At 43.6% G+C, this 12,917-nt stretch overlaps 1 protein-coding gene across 3 annotated transcripts in view; it reads left to right on the forward strand.

Annotated features, from left to right (window-relative positions):
- The window catches only part of etfa (electron transfer flavoprotein subunit alpha), a 64,878-nt gene extending 52,686 nt beyond the window's left edge, over positions 1–12,192 (forward strand). For 2 of the 3 annotated variants that reach the window (XM_072492789.1, XM_072492790.1), the window contains 2 exons: positions 5,648–5,728; positions 11,168–12,192. In XM_072492789.1, the coding sequence (XP_072348890.1) occupies positions 5,648–5,728; positions 11,168–11,203 (117 nt within the window). In that variant the 3' untranslated portion in view covers positions 11,204–12,192. The remainder of the gene's footprint in view (positions 1–5,647; positions 5,729–11,167) is intronic. The other variant, XM_072492791.1, reaches the window with a different exon arrangement.
- Positions 12,193–12,917: the final 725 nt, after the last annotated feature.

Consider the following 12,917-nt stretch of genomic DNA (forward strand, 5'->3'; position numbering starts at 1 on the left):
TTTTATTCCTGACACATTTATAGAAAGCTTTAGGGTTATCCTTGATCCTACCTGCCAAAGACTTCTCATGTCCCCTCCTGGCTCTTAGCTCTCTCTTTAGGTCCTTCCTAGCTAACTTGTAACTCTCGAGCGCCCTAACTGAACCTTCATGTCTCATCTTTACATAAGCCTCCTTCCTCTTGACAAGTGTTTCGACTGCCTTAGTAAACCACGGTTCCCTTGCTCGACCACTTCCTCCCTGCCTGACAGGTACATACTTATCAAGGACACGCAGTAGCTGTTCCTTGAACAAGCTCCACATTTCCATTGTGCCCAACCCCTGCAGTTTTCCTCTCCATCTGATGCATCCTAAGTCTTGCCTCATCACATCATAATTGCCTTTCCTCCAGATATAACTCTTGCCATGCGGTACATACCTATCCCTTTCCTTCACTAAAGTAAACGTAATCGAATTGCGGTCACTATCACCAAAGTGCCATGCGGTATATACCTATCCCTTTCCTTCACTAAAGTAAACGTAATCGAATTGTGGTCACTATCACCAAAGTGCTAACCTACCTCCAAATCTAACACCTGTCCTGGTTCATTACCTAGTACCAAATCCAATACAGCCTCGCCTCTCGTTGGCCTATCTACATACTGTGTCAGGAAACCCTCCTGCACACATTGGACAAAAATGGACCCATCTAAAGTACTCGAACTATAGCGTTTCCAGTCAATATTTGAAAAGTTAAAGACCCCATAACAACTACCCTGTTGCTTTCGCTCCTATCTAGAATCATCTTTGCAATCCTTTCCTCTACATCTCTGGAACTTTTCGGAGGCCTATAGAAAACCCCTAACAGGGTGACCTCTCTTTTCATGTTTCTAACCTCAGCCCATACTACCTCAATCGACGAGTCCTCATCAAACGTCCTTTCTGCCACCGTAATACTGTCCTTGACTAACAATGCCACCCCTCCCCCTCTTTTACCACCTTCCCTGAGTTTACTGAAATATCTAAACCCCGGCACCTGCAACAACCATTCCTGTCCCTGCTCTATCCATGTCTCCGAAATGGCCACAACATCGAAGTCCCAGGTACCAACCCATGCCGCAAGTTCACCCACCTTATTCCGGATGCTCCTAGCATTGAAGAAGACACACTTTAAACCACCTTCCTGCCTGCCGGTACACTCCTGCAACTTTAAAACCTTACTCATGACCTCGCTACTCTCAACCTCCTGTATATTGGAGCTACAATTCAGGTTGCCAAGCCCCTGCTGAACTAGTTTAAACCCTCCCGAAGAGCATTAGCAAATTTCCCCCCCAGGATATTGGTACCCCTCTGGTCCAGGTGTAGACCATCCCGTTTGTAGAAGTCCCACCGACCCCAGAATGAGCCCCAATTATCCAGAAATCTGAAACCCTCCCTCCTGCACCATCCCTGTAGCCTCGCGTTCAACTCTTCTCTTTCCCTATTCCTCGTCTCGCTATCACGTGGCATTGGTAACAACCCAGAGATAATAACTCTGTTTGTCCTAGATCTAAGTTTCCACCCTAGCTCCCTGAATTCCTGCCTTACATCCCTATCCCTTTTCCTACCTATGTCGTTGGTATCTATGTGGACCACGACTTGGGGCTGCTCCCCCTACCCCTTCAGGATCCCGAAAACACGATCCAAGACATCACGCACCCTGGCACCTGGGAGGCAACACACAAGTCTTCACTCATTGTATGATGGGAGTATAAAAGTTTCAGGGTTTTTTCTATTTTAGTTTGGATTAGTTTTAAAATTGGCCAGAAACCAGAAATCGTGACGGCATTGAAGATTATATGTAACCAAGTCAGACTTGGTTCGGTGAAATGAGGCCAAATTTACCATTGCTAAAGAAGGGTGTTAAATGATAGAATAAGGCTATCACAAAGCAGTGGTGTTATTATGCAGCTTCCTTATTTGCATTTGGGAGAGAAAGGGGAGTTAACATTTTAGGATCAGACCCGTCATTAGAATTCAAACCCTACCCTAAGCTTCCGTATTTTTTTTGAGTGTTAGGTGACTGGCTGGCTGTGTTTTCACTTTCTCTTTGTTCACTTTGCAAAGAATCAATCAAATGTAACCGTATGAAAATTTATTTTCTTCCCAGTCCCTTACGCAAAGTTGTAGCAAGTGCTTTTAATTCTTGACTGTGTACTCCTGTGTTCTCCAGTGCTGGTGTTGGCTCTGCAGGAGCACACTCATTTACACCCTGCCCCAAAAACTTGCTCACAAAATCCACGCTGGAATTTTTAGTGCAGTAGTGAAGAATTTCTCTGCTGTCATTGATGATGCCCGTTGGATAAGACATTAAATTGAGGCTCCACCTGCCAACCACCTGTACAGAAAATCCCATGGCGCTATTCAAAGAGCAGGTGAATTCTCTCCAGTGTCCTAATCTAACATTTATTCCTCAACCAACGTCATAAGAACACATTGACTTGTCATTCAATTCATTGCTGATTGTTGCACCTTGGGTGCAAGTTGGCTGTTTAATTTCCATTCAACAAGTGACGACCCTTAAATTTATTTAACTACTTTGTGAAGCATTTTGGGACATCCCAAAGCTGTGAAAGGTGTTAAATGAATGCAAATTTGGTTTATTCTTTTTAAGACAAATAATTGATCAATTGAGGGTACTGATGTTCTTGGTACTGCCCATGTGACGCTTGTGATCCTGTCTGATTCTATTGTGTCTTGGAATGGTTATTTTGAAGATTGGGTATCACTCAGCAGGTGCCCTGAGTCCAGAAGCTCTGCCACTTTGTGTCACAGAAAGATGTACTGTTGTAAGTAATTGCTGATGAAAATGTAGATGAAGAAATTAATTCCTTTCTATTTAACATGAACCAATTTTTAAAATGGAGAAAGTCTTTTGCTTATTGCAGCTTGGAGTCTGAGCACTATAATTTCAGTTTTTCCTGGGCGGCACTGGTTAGCACTGTTGCTTCACAGCGCCAGGGTCCCAGGTTCTATTCCCGACTTGGGTGACTGTGCGGAGTCTGCACGTTCTCCCTATGTCTGCGTGGGTTTCCTCCGGGTGCTCCGGTTTCCTCCCACAGTCCTGAAAGACATGCTTGTTAGGTGAATTGGACATTCTGAATTCTCCCTCTGTGTACCCGAACAGGCGCCGGAATGTGACAACTAGGGTCTTTTCACAGTAACTTCATTGCAGTGTTAATGTAAGCCTACTTATGACACTAATAAAATTATTATTATCATTATTACTTCCTGTAAATATGTTGTCAGTTATAGTCATGTCCCACTCTCTTTCTGCACTTTTTCCCCCCAGTTCTTTTGAGCAGTTTAACATTTTATCCACTACAAACCTACATGGAAATGTTCTGCTGGAACCTAAATGGTTCTACCCCCTCATGCTAAAAAAGATCGTACCTCTCGGTCACTTTCCACCAACTTTTCCCATTGGAGTTCCCAAGGACTCCACCGTGCTGCCCGCCTTGAACATACTTAGCGACCCAGTCTCTCCAGCCCTCTGCAGTAAAGAATTCCACAGATTTGCTATGCTCTGAGAGAGGAAATTCCTGGGTGACCCCCTTATTCTGAGATTGTTTACTGATCCTAGACACTCCCACCCTCTGAGCATCTGCCCTGCCAAGTCCCCTGTGAATTCTATATGTCTCAATAAGGTTGCCTCTCATTCCTCTAAACTCCAATGAGTACAGTTGGTGGAAAACATTTGTAAATGTTTACTCCCACACCACCTGTGTCGCCTTGTCACACTGTTAATTATACAAGTGAAGGTGTGATAGCGCCACCACTGGCAGGAAGGCATAATTAACAGTGTGACCAGTTTACATAGGCCTTGGTATGTACAAATCGTATAATGGAAATATTTGAACAAGGGCAGGATGTGTGACTTCAAATTGAAGACTGAACCACAGCAGCACACTCTGGCTCAATGATTCCTCAACCCCTCTAACACCAATTCATCTTGGTCGTAACTCCTTGTCTGCAAGTTTGCAGGTTCCGCTAAGTTATATTTTAGTTCTAGTAACCATGGTGACTTCTTCCAGAGTAGGTTTTGCTACCGCAGGCATGAGCCACATCGCAATCTTGTGCACTAAGTCATTATAAAAGCGGTCGGAAAAGCTTTTGTCCTTGCGATATCTATAATTTATATCTTTTTTTCTGTAACATGCTTTTTGAAATCTAAGGAACCTTTTTGCAGGTTGAGTTTTCTGTTTTTGAAGATTTGCTTTGAAATTATTTAAAACCCTGGATGCATGCTTCCCAGAAACATCGTAAGTTATAGAGCAGTCAATTTCTGGGGAGGTTACACTCGGGCAGGTACTTTAATATCTTGGCTATGAATTGTAACGGTATAAAATACATTTCTTTCACTTCACTGACTCAATTTATCATAAGATCATAAGGTGTAGGAGCAGAAGTCGACCATTTAGCTCATCGAGTCTGCTCTGCCATTGAATGAGATCATAGTTGATCAAATAATAATCCTCAACTCCACTTTCCCACCGTGTCCCCATAACCTTTGATACCCTCCTGATTAAATATCTGTCTATCTCAGCCTTGAACATACTTTTTTAAATATAAAATTAGAGTACTCAATTATTTTTTTCAATTATTTTTTCCAATTAAAGGGCAATTTATCGTGGCCAATCCACCTATTCTGCAGATCTTTGGGTTGTGGGGGTGAAACCCACAAAGACATGGGGAAAATGCAAACTCCACACGGATTCGAACCCGGGTCCTCAGCGCTGTAGACAGCAGTGCTAACCACTGTGCCACCGTGCTGCCCGCCTTGAACATACTTAGCGACCCAGTCTCTCCAGCCCTCTGCAGTAAAGAATTCCACAGATTTGCTATGCTCTGAGAGAGGAAATTCCTGGGTGACCCCCTTATTCTGAGATTATGTTTACTGATCCTAGACACTCCCACCCTCTGAGCATCTGCCCTGCCAAGCCCCCTGTGAATTCTATATGTCTCAATAAGGTCGCCACTCATTCTTCTAAACTCCAATGAGTACAGGCCCAACCTACTCATCCGCTCCTCATAAGAAAATCCCTCCATACTCAGGGTCAACCTAGTGAACCTTCTCTGGACTGACCCCTAGAAAAGGGGATCAAAACTGTTCAGACCACAGAGATTTTAGGAGGCTTAATTTAACGATAATTGACAAAAGTAGATTCAAGCCCTAGTTATTGCTGAGTTAGCTGAGCTCAGTTGGAGAGGGAGTGGTTGGGTTTTCATGGAGGGTGTTGGGTGCAGCGGGAGTTGACCAGGGATCAAGGTCCAGCAATGCCAGCCGCTTAGTGAACTCTGTGGAGATATGGTGACTTCCCAGAAATTATGCCAACTGCAGAGCGAAGCCCAGAAGTGGAATATTTAAACCAGTAACGCAAGCCTGTGGAATTCTGAAGAATCATTTGTTTTTTATAATTACTAACTTGCTTGGTAACTTCTTCACAGGATATTTGGCTTCAGATCCAGGAGAGAAATTCCTGAGAGCGCGTTGGCTTTCTTTAAAACTACCCAATTTGGTGAAGCAAATTTACTTCCACTGCTTTGTGCTTTACTGTTGCTAGTCGGAAGAATCATTGTTGGAAAATCGTTATGGGAAAGTCATTAATGAGTGTGCTGCTTTGCTTGCAGACCATTGTGGCCATTAACAAGGATCCTGAGGCTCCCATCTTCCAGGTAGCGGACTATGGCTTGGTGGCAGATCTCTTCAAAGTGAGTCTTGTTTGTTTTGAATGTATGAAGGACGTTAGCCAACCTGACCCAGTGGCAGAGGAATATTGGGAGTGAAACCCTCTTTCCACAGGAACATAGGACAATTCTTCTGTTTTCTGAGTAACCAATGGCCTGTGAACCAAATTGTAGACATGGCTAAAAATGCGTTGTTGGTGTAAATGCCATATTCCCTGTCCAATTCAGTGTTCCCCTTTTTAAATTTACATTTTGCTGAGCAGTCGCAGCAATTTTTAGGCATGAAAGTTACATGGAAACAGTACAGCATGGAAGAAGATAACAACATGCATCTATTTAGCACCTTTAACGTATTAAAATATCCCAGTGCGCTTCATAGGAGCATTGTAAAGCAAAATTTGATACCAATCCACGTGAGATATTAGGGCAAAAGCTTGGTTAAAGAGAGAGGCTTAAGGAGTGGCTTAATTATACAAGGAGAGGCTTTGCTTTGCTGAACAGATGAATAAATGAGAGTTGGTGTACGAGCAGAGTTTTGGATAAAGGGTAATGAAATAATGTGCCCTAATGCATGTTTATGTCATGATATTTAATTTTATTTGTTCATGGCTGTGCCTGCATTTATTGCCCATCCCTAATTGTCCTTGAGGGGGCAGTTAAGAGTCAACCACATTGCTGTGGATCTGGAGTCACATGTAGGCCAGACCAGGAAAGGACGGCAGATTTCCTTCCCTAAAAGACATTAATGAACCAGATGGGTTTCATGACAATCATCAATGGGTTCATGGTCACCTTTATTTTTATTGAATTCAAATTTTACCATCTGCAGCATTACGCTAGGTCTCTGGTTTGCTAGTCCAGTGACAGTACCACCATGCCACCACGTCCCCGGATATGTGCATTCATCTATTTAAAGGGTATTTAGAAAGGTTAATCCTCCAGTATGCAATATAGTGGTAATGTGTATTGTCACATTGTATAGTCTTGGAATTCTTGCTCTTAATTAATGATGAAAGTAATAATTTGGTCTAAATTGCCATTAGTAAAAGAAGACTTAGAAACATCGAAAATGAGAGTAAGGAGGAGGCCATTCGGCCCTTCGAGCCTGCTCCGCCATGCATTATGATCATGGCTGATCATCCAACTAAATAGCCTGTTACTGTATGTAATTAAAGCATTGCTAATACTTTACTCGGTACAATTTAAATAGAATTTTGTAGAATTTACAGTGCAGAAGGAGGCCATTCGGCCCATCGAGTCTGCACCGGCTCTTGGAAAGAGCACCCTACCCAAGGTCAACACCTCCAGCCTATCCCCATAACCCAGTAACCCCACCCAACACTAAGGGCAATTTTGGACACTAAGGGCAATTTAGCATGGTCAATCCACCTAACCCGCACATCTTTGGACTGTGGGAGGAAACCGGAGCACCCGGAGGAAACCCACGCACACACGGGGAGGATGTGCAGACTCCGCACAGACAGTGACCCAAGCCGGAATCGAACCTGGGACCCTGGAGCTGTGAAGCAATTGTGCTAACCACCATGCTACCATGCTGCCCTTAAAGCTGTCATAAAACTAAATAAATGAGGAAATGACTCGGTTGGAAACAAAATACAAACTGAACACAGCACAAGATTTGTAATTGTTTAACCGTTCGCTCTCCCAATGACTGTTTGTTAATGCAGCGATACAGACCAGGCAAGTGCCAGGTCCAATTTCCAGTTTACTTTGAGCTTATTATGGGCACCACGTTAGCATGGTGGTTAGCACTGTTGCTTCACAGTGCCAGGGTCCCAGTTTCGATTCCCGGCTTGGGTCACTGTCTGTGCGGAGTCTGCACGTTCTCCCCGTGTCTGCGTGGGTTTCCTCCGGGCGCTCCAGTTTCCTCCCACAAGTCCCAAAAGACTTGCTTGTTAGGTGAATTGGACATTCTGAATTCTCCTCGGTGTGGGAGCAGGCGCCGGAGTGTGGCGACTAGGGGATTTTCACAGTAACTTCATTACAGTGTTAATGTAAGCCTACTTGTGGCACTGATAAAGATTGTTATTATCAGCAGGAATGGCAGCATTGGTGCATTAGCATCTTGGGGTTAAGGAGGGGAATATCAGACCGGGTCTTGCTCCTGATTGTCATCAGGCAGATGGTGTTGGGAGTACTTGAAGGATAGGATTTGGCATCAAGTCCCATTCACCTATCATCCCTGTACTTGCTTGCTTACCTACTTGCTGATCACTTTACAAACCCACAGTCTTTAGGGAAAGCCTTAAAAGCTAATTTTGTGAAGTTGTAAATTCGTTATCCATAATTTTGATATCTCCAGATTTGATCATTCTAATGTTGTCCAGGCTGCTCTCCCATCTGTCCCTCTCAATAGTCTTCAATTTATCCGAACTCTGGTTCTTATATCCTAATTAACAACGAGTCCTCTTAACCCACCACCCCCATGCTCACTGACCTACAATGGCTCCCAGTCTGGCAACACCTCAACTTTGCTTTAAAATCCTTTCATGGTTTCACCTCCTCCCCCTCTTATCTGTGTAACTGCCCGTGATCCTCTGCATTCTCCCTGTTCTGACCTCTTGCAATCCCATATTTTAATTACTCCACCATTGGGTGCCTGGATCCCAAGCTCTTGAATTTCCCCTCTAAAACTCGAGCCTCTCTTCCCCCCTCCTCCTGTTAAGATGGTCCTTGAAGCCAACATCTTTGACCATGCATAAAAGCAAATAACTGCGGATGCTGGAATCTGAAACCAAAAGAGAAAATGCTGGAAAATCTCAGCAGGTCTGGCAGCATCTGTAGGGAGGGCAAAGAGCTAACGTTTCGAGGCTAGGTGACCCTTTGTCAAAGCCAAGCTTTGACCTAGCTTTTGGTCATCTGTCTTGATATCGCTCAATGTCAAATTTTGTTTGATAATACTGCTGTAAAGTGCCCTGTAGTGTTAAAGGTGCTATGTGAATGCAAGTGATTGTGCTTTTGTATTTCCACCAAACATACATCATTTTTAACAAGGGTAATTGTTAAAAATGGATATCAATTGGATAACTATGAGCTGTGGATAGCTGTGACAACCATAGGCCCTTTCATAGTTGGATAGCAAGACTCTACCTACTCTCTTTCCCCCTTCTCCTCTTCCCTGACTCCGCGGGGATCCTGCAGCATCTCTCTCGCTGCACAGTTGACATGAGCTCAGAGGAGCCCAGGCACCAAACTTGGAAGTATCTACTGTGGCCTTTTGCGCCACCGAGGTGTACGGTTGCCCTTGGGGTAGTTGCTCTTTTTTGCTGCTCTTGTTATGTACAGGGCTCTATCTATGTGTGTGAGATGCCACAGGGCAGTAGCATCCCCAAAAGGCAAGTTGGAAGAATCCTTGCCAAGTGTAATAGTTTTCTCGACTAATGCCTGCTGGCTGGGCAGTAAACATGCGGTTTTTAATAGGCCAGAGAGAAAGTGATGGGAGGTAGAAACAACATGTAGACAATTTCCTTAATAAATTTTGTACGGTGCCATTATTCCCAGCTAATGGAAGCGCAGATCTCCTGAATAATTGAGGGAATGTATTCACCATTGGCGAGTTTAGCTGCGATCCTTTAGCGCTGTGACAACCACAGGCCCTTTCATCTGAAGCAGTAACTGATACGTAACACGAATGACAGGGTTTAGTATTGAAGCTGGTTTTGCTTTACCTTCAGACAAACATTTACATGCCTAGCTGAGTCACCATTTTTCTTTGGCCAAATACCTGCGATGAGCAATGAGCTGTAGTTACCGTTGATAAATGGTGGTGAGAGCTGGAAGGAGCTTTGTTTACTGTGACTGAAACGGCTTGAGGTTTTTTTTATTCATTTGGCTTATCTTTACTCATTAATTATTTACCAAGCTTCCAAAGCATGAATGGCCGCTGAAGTGTTTTAGTGAATTCCCTCTCATAAACAATGGGTAATCATAGCTATGTGAGCTCAGATCTTAGCGCTGTCTTTATTATCTATGATCAGCCCATTGCCTACCTTCTCCTCCTGAGAGCCGGTTTAACAAATTAAACTGCAGGTTTTGGGAATAACTTGAATGGCACTTGTGTATTGAAGCTTTTTTGTTCTTATTCTGTACTCTCCGGTCCTGTCCCTGGGACTGTGCGATAGCAAGCTATTCGACCAGGAGAGCATTACATAATAGTAATAATCTTTATTAGTGTCACAAGTAGGCTTACAATTAACACTGTAATGAAGTTACTGTGAAAATCCCCTAGTCGCCACATTCCGGCGCCTGCTCCCACACCGAGGAGAATTCAGAATGTCCAATTCACCTGACAAGCATGTCTTTCGGGACTTGTGGGAGGAAACCGGAGCACCCGGAGGAAACCCCCGCAGACACGGGGAGAATGTGTCGACTTCGCACAGACAGTGACCCAAGCCGCGTATCAAACCCCTGTCCCTGGCGCTATGAAACAACAGTGCTAACCACTACTACCCTGCCGCCCAACCAAACCTGATCTTGTTCTCATGCATGCACTTTCCACTGGGGTTCATGGTTGGTGATCAGGAGTGTGAGCCTTAATCAATGTTCCTCTTCCTTAGCCCTGGAGAGCTAATAGTGGCTTCACTATTACCCTGATTTTCAACTTTGTCCTGTCACAATCCTGGAGCTCCCGACGTAACAGCACCATGGGAGCACCCTTACCAAACGGGCGGCAGCAGTTCAAGACTGCTCTCCACCATCTTCTCAAGGGGCAGCCATGGATGGGTAATCCATGCTGACCTTGCCAGCATTGCCCACAAAACGAGAATTAATTTTAAAAGCCCTTCACAGTCCAACCTGCCTTTTCGATTAAATAGTGATTCATTTTTAAGTTTTCCCAGAGTAAACAGCCCCAGTAGGTTTCCATTGAAATTAAACGGGGCCCTGAATTGAGGTGTTTGCTCCTGTTGTGAACGTGATCACTGAGCAATTAATTAATCAATTAGATCTTGTAGAAGTGGCAGACGCATTCAGATAGAGGCTTCTACTTTTTAAAGGGAGAGGGTGTCAAACCTGTAGGGAGCAATCAATGATTTCACTCACAAATGTCCTTTCTATTGCGGCTCATAAAGTAAATCAATTTTGTGTGGTTATTTATGCTGGTGAATGGATAATTTTCTTACGCACTCCCAGGTCAGGCTATGTGCAAACTGCATCCCGTATTCCCTACATTATAACAGCGATTACATTTCAAAATACTTTACTGGCTTTACATATAAATGCATGTGTTTCTTTCTTTACCACATAGACGCAAGTTGTTCATAGAAATCATAGAAATCCTACAATGCAGAAGGAGGCAATGTTGTTGAAATTACAAGTGCTGTGGGTTCATCCTTTTGTTAAGTTTACATTTGTCTTCGAAGAAAGCTTCAGAAATGCCTTGAATGAGTTTGAGTCTCATAAATGATGGGGTTCAGTCCTGACTATGTTTGTTTTCCTCTTCAGGCAGTCCCAGAGATGACGGCTCTATTAGAGAAATAATGCTGAGGTCCTCCAACTTGGTCAATAATCTGGCGCTGATTTGCTAATTGGACCTGTACGGATAATGTGTACATCAATGCTGAACATTATTTTTGATGCACCCAGTGTTTGTCTCTAAATTATCGATACAGCTAATTGATTACACTAGAAGATCTGTTTAGTTTATTGGACTGTGGTTCCAGAATTTGAATGTTACCTGTGTATGTACCAAGTCAGCTACGAGAGGAAGGTACACGACCACATTCCCTAGCCCAGCCCTACCCCGCAATTGACAGCTTGGGCACATGTAAGCTACTTCTAAAATCTCTCTTCCTTCAGGGCCTCCCCTGACACCGTCCTGGGTATATTGTGGAGAAACTGCCTTAAGTGAGCCTTTAAGCTATCAATGTGTTTCATGTTTTAAAGAGTTTTCAGAAGAATCTTAACCAGCAGTATTGCAGGGGTCCACCTTGCAGTGGGATTACTAAGAAATTCTGCCTCTAACCTAACACTGCAGCTGTGATATACTCGGATAGCTCTGGGGAAGCCTCTGATCACTGAAGATCATGTTGACTATTTCACTAGCCTTGGCTACTACAGAAATTCCTTCCTGTTGCAATTTTTGAAAAGTCCTCAAAAAAAGTTTATAGAGTATTTTTAATTTAGATTAAGATTCTAACGCATTGCAACGTGAGGTAGAGCAACATGAATTGACCTCCATGGTTTTCTATTTTATGAATGTTTACAGGGAATGTCTATTAATCTGTGCCATGGTGGAGAGAGGCGTGACTGCAGATACATAGACATTGTGTCAAGGAATGTCTGAAAGGGAACATACGTAGGGCTGGTGTCCTGGAAAGTAATACATTATCGAGAAAAGGTGACTGAGTTGTTAGATTGGTAACTGATTTACATGCAAGAATTTTCTTCAGTTGCAATATATACAATGTCAAAATTTGTGGTAATTAACTGGAGACTATTTTGTAATAAACTGTGTGGCCATCCTCTTGTATCTGTGTCTTCGCACATCAGGAATACTGATTTTACTGACCAGGTAATAAACCAAAGTTGCAAACATTGTTTAAGTTGAGGAAATGCACAGGGGAGTTGGGCTTGACATTGAGCGCTTGGGGTCCGGATGCAGGTGATAAGCCAGTTGGCTTTGAGAATTCTGCCTGCTCCCCATCAACCAAAGACGACTTCTGTGCAAAAGGAACGGAACTGTTTTTAAAACGTGATCAAATTTATTTGAACAATAAGTCCTGTTTTGAGGGAATGCTGACTTTGAATACCTTCTATTTTCTTCCTGTGAATCTAACAACTTTTACACCAGCCGGCTCAGTATGACGTTGCCAGTGACTGTCAGATCTTAGGAGGTGTCTGCACGGGCAGCCTCGGAGCCATACTCTAATTTGTCTGGTGGAGAAAAATACTTCACCTGTGCACAAGTCAAGAGCTTAGAGGCGGAACTCTCGCCTCTTAAGACACAAAGTCATTGTTTCAAGCTCTACTCCTGAAACTTGAGCAAATGAACCAGGCTGATGCTTCAGTGCAGTACTGAGTGCGTGTTGGAGATGGCCTGAGGTCACATTTTCACAATTGGATGAATGTAATAGGTCCAGTATCACGACTCAAAGAGTAGGGGAGTTCTCCAGGCATCTTGGCTAACTGTTATCCCTTGACCAACGCCACAAACAAACCGATTAGATGGGCATTATTCACATTGCCGCTTGTA

Source organism: Scyliorhinus torazame, chromosome 30, assembly GCF_047496885.1.
Source record: "Scyliorhinus torazame isolate Kashiwa2021f chromosome 30, sScyTor2.1, whole genome shotgun sequence".
In the NCBI taxonomy this organism is placed as follows: domain Eukaryota; kingdom Metazoa; phylum Chordata; class Chondrichthyes; order Carcharhiniformes; family Scyliorhinidae; genus Scyliorhinus; species Scyliorhinus torazame.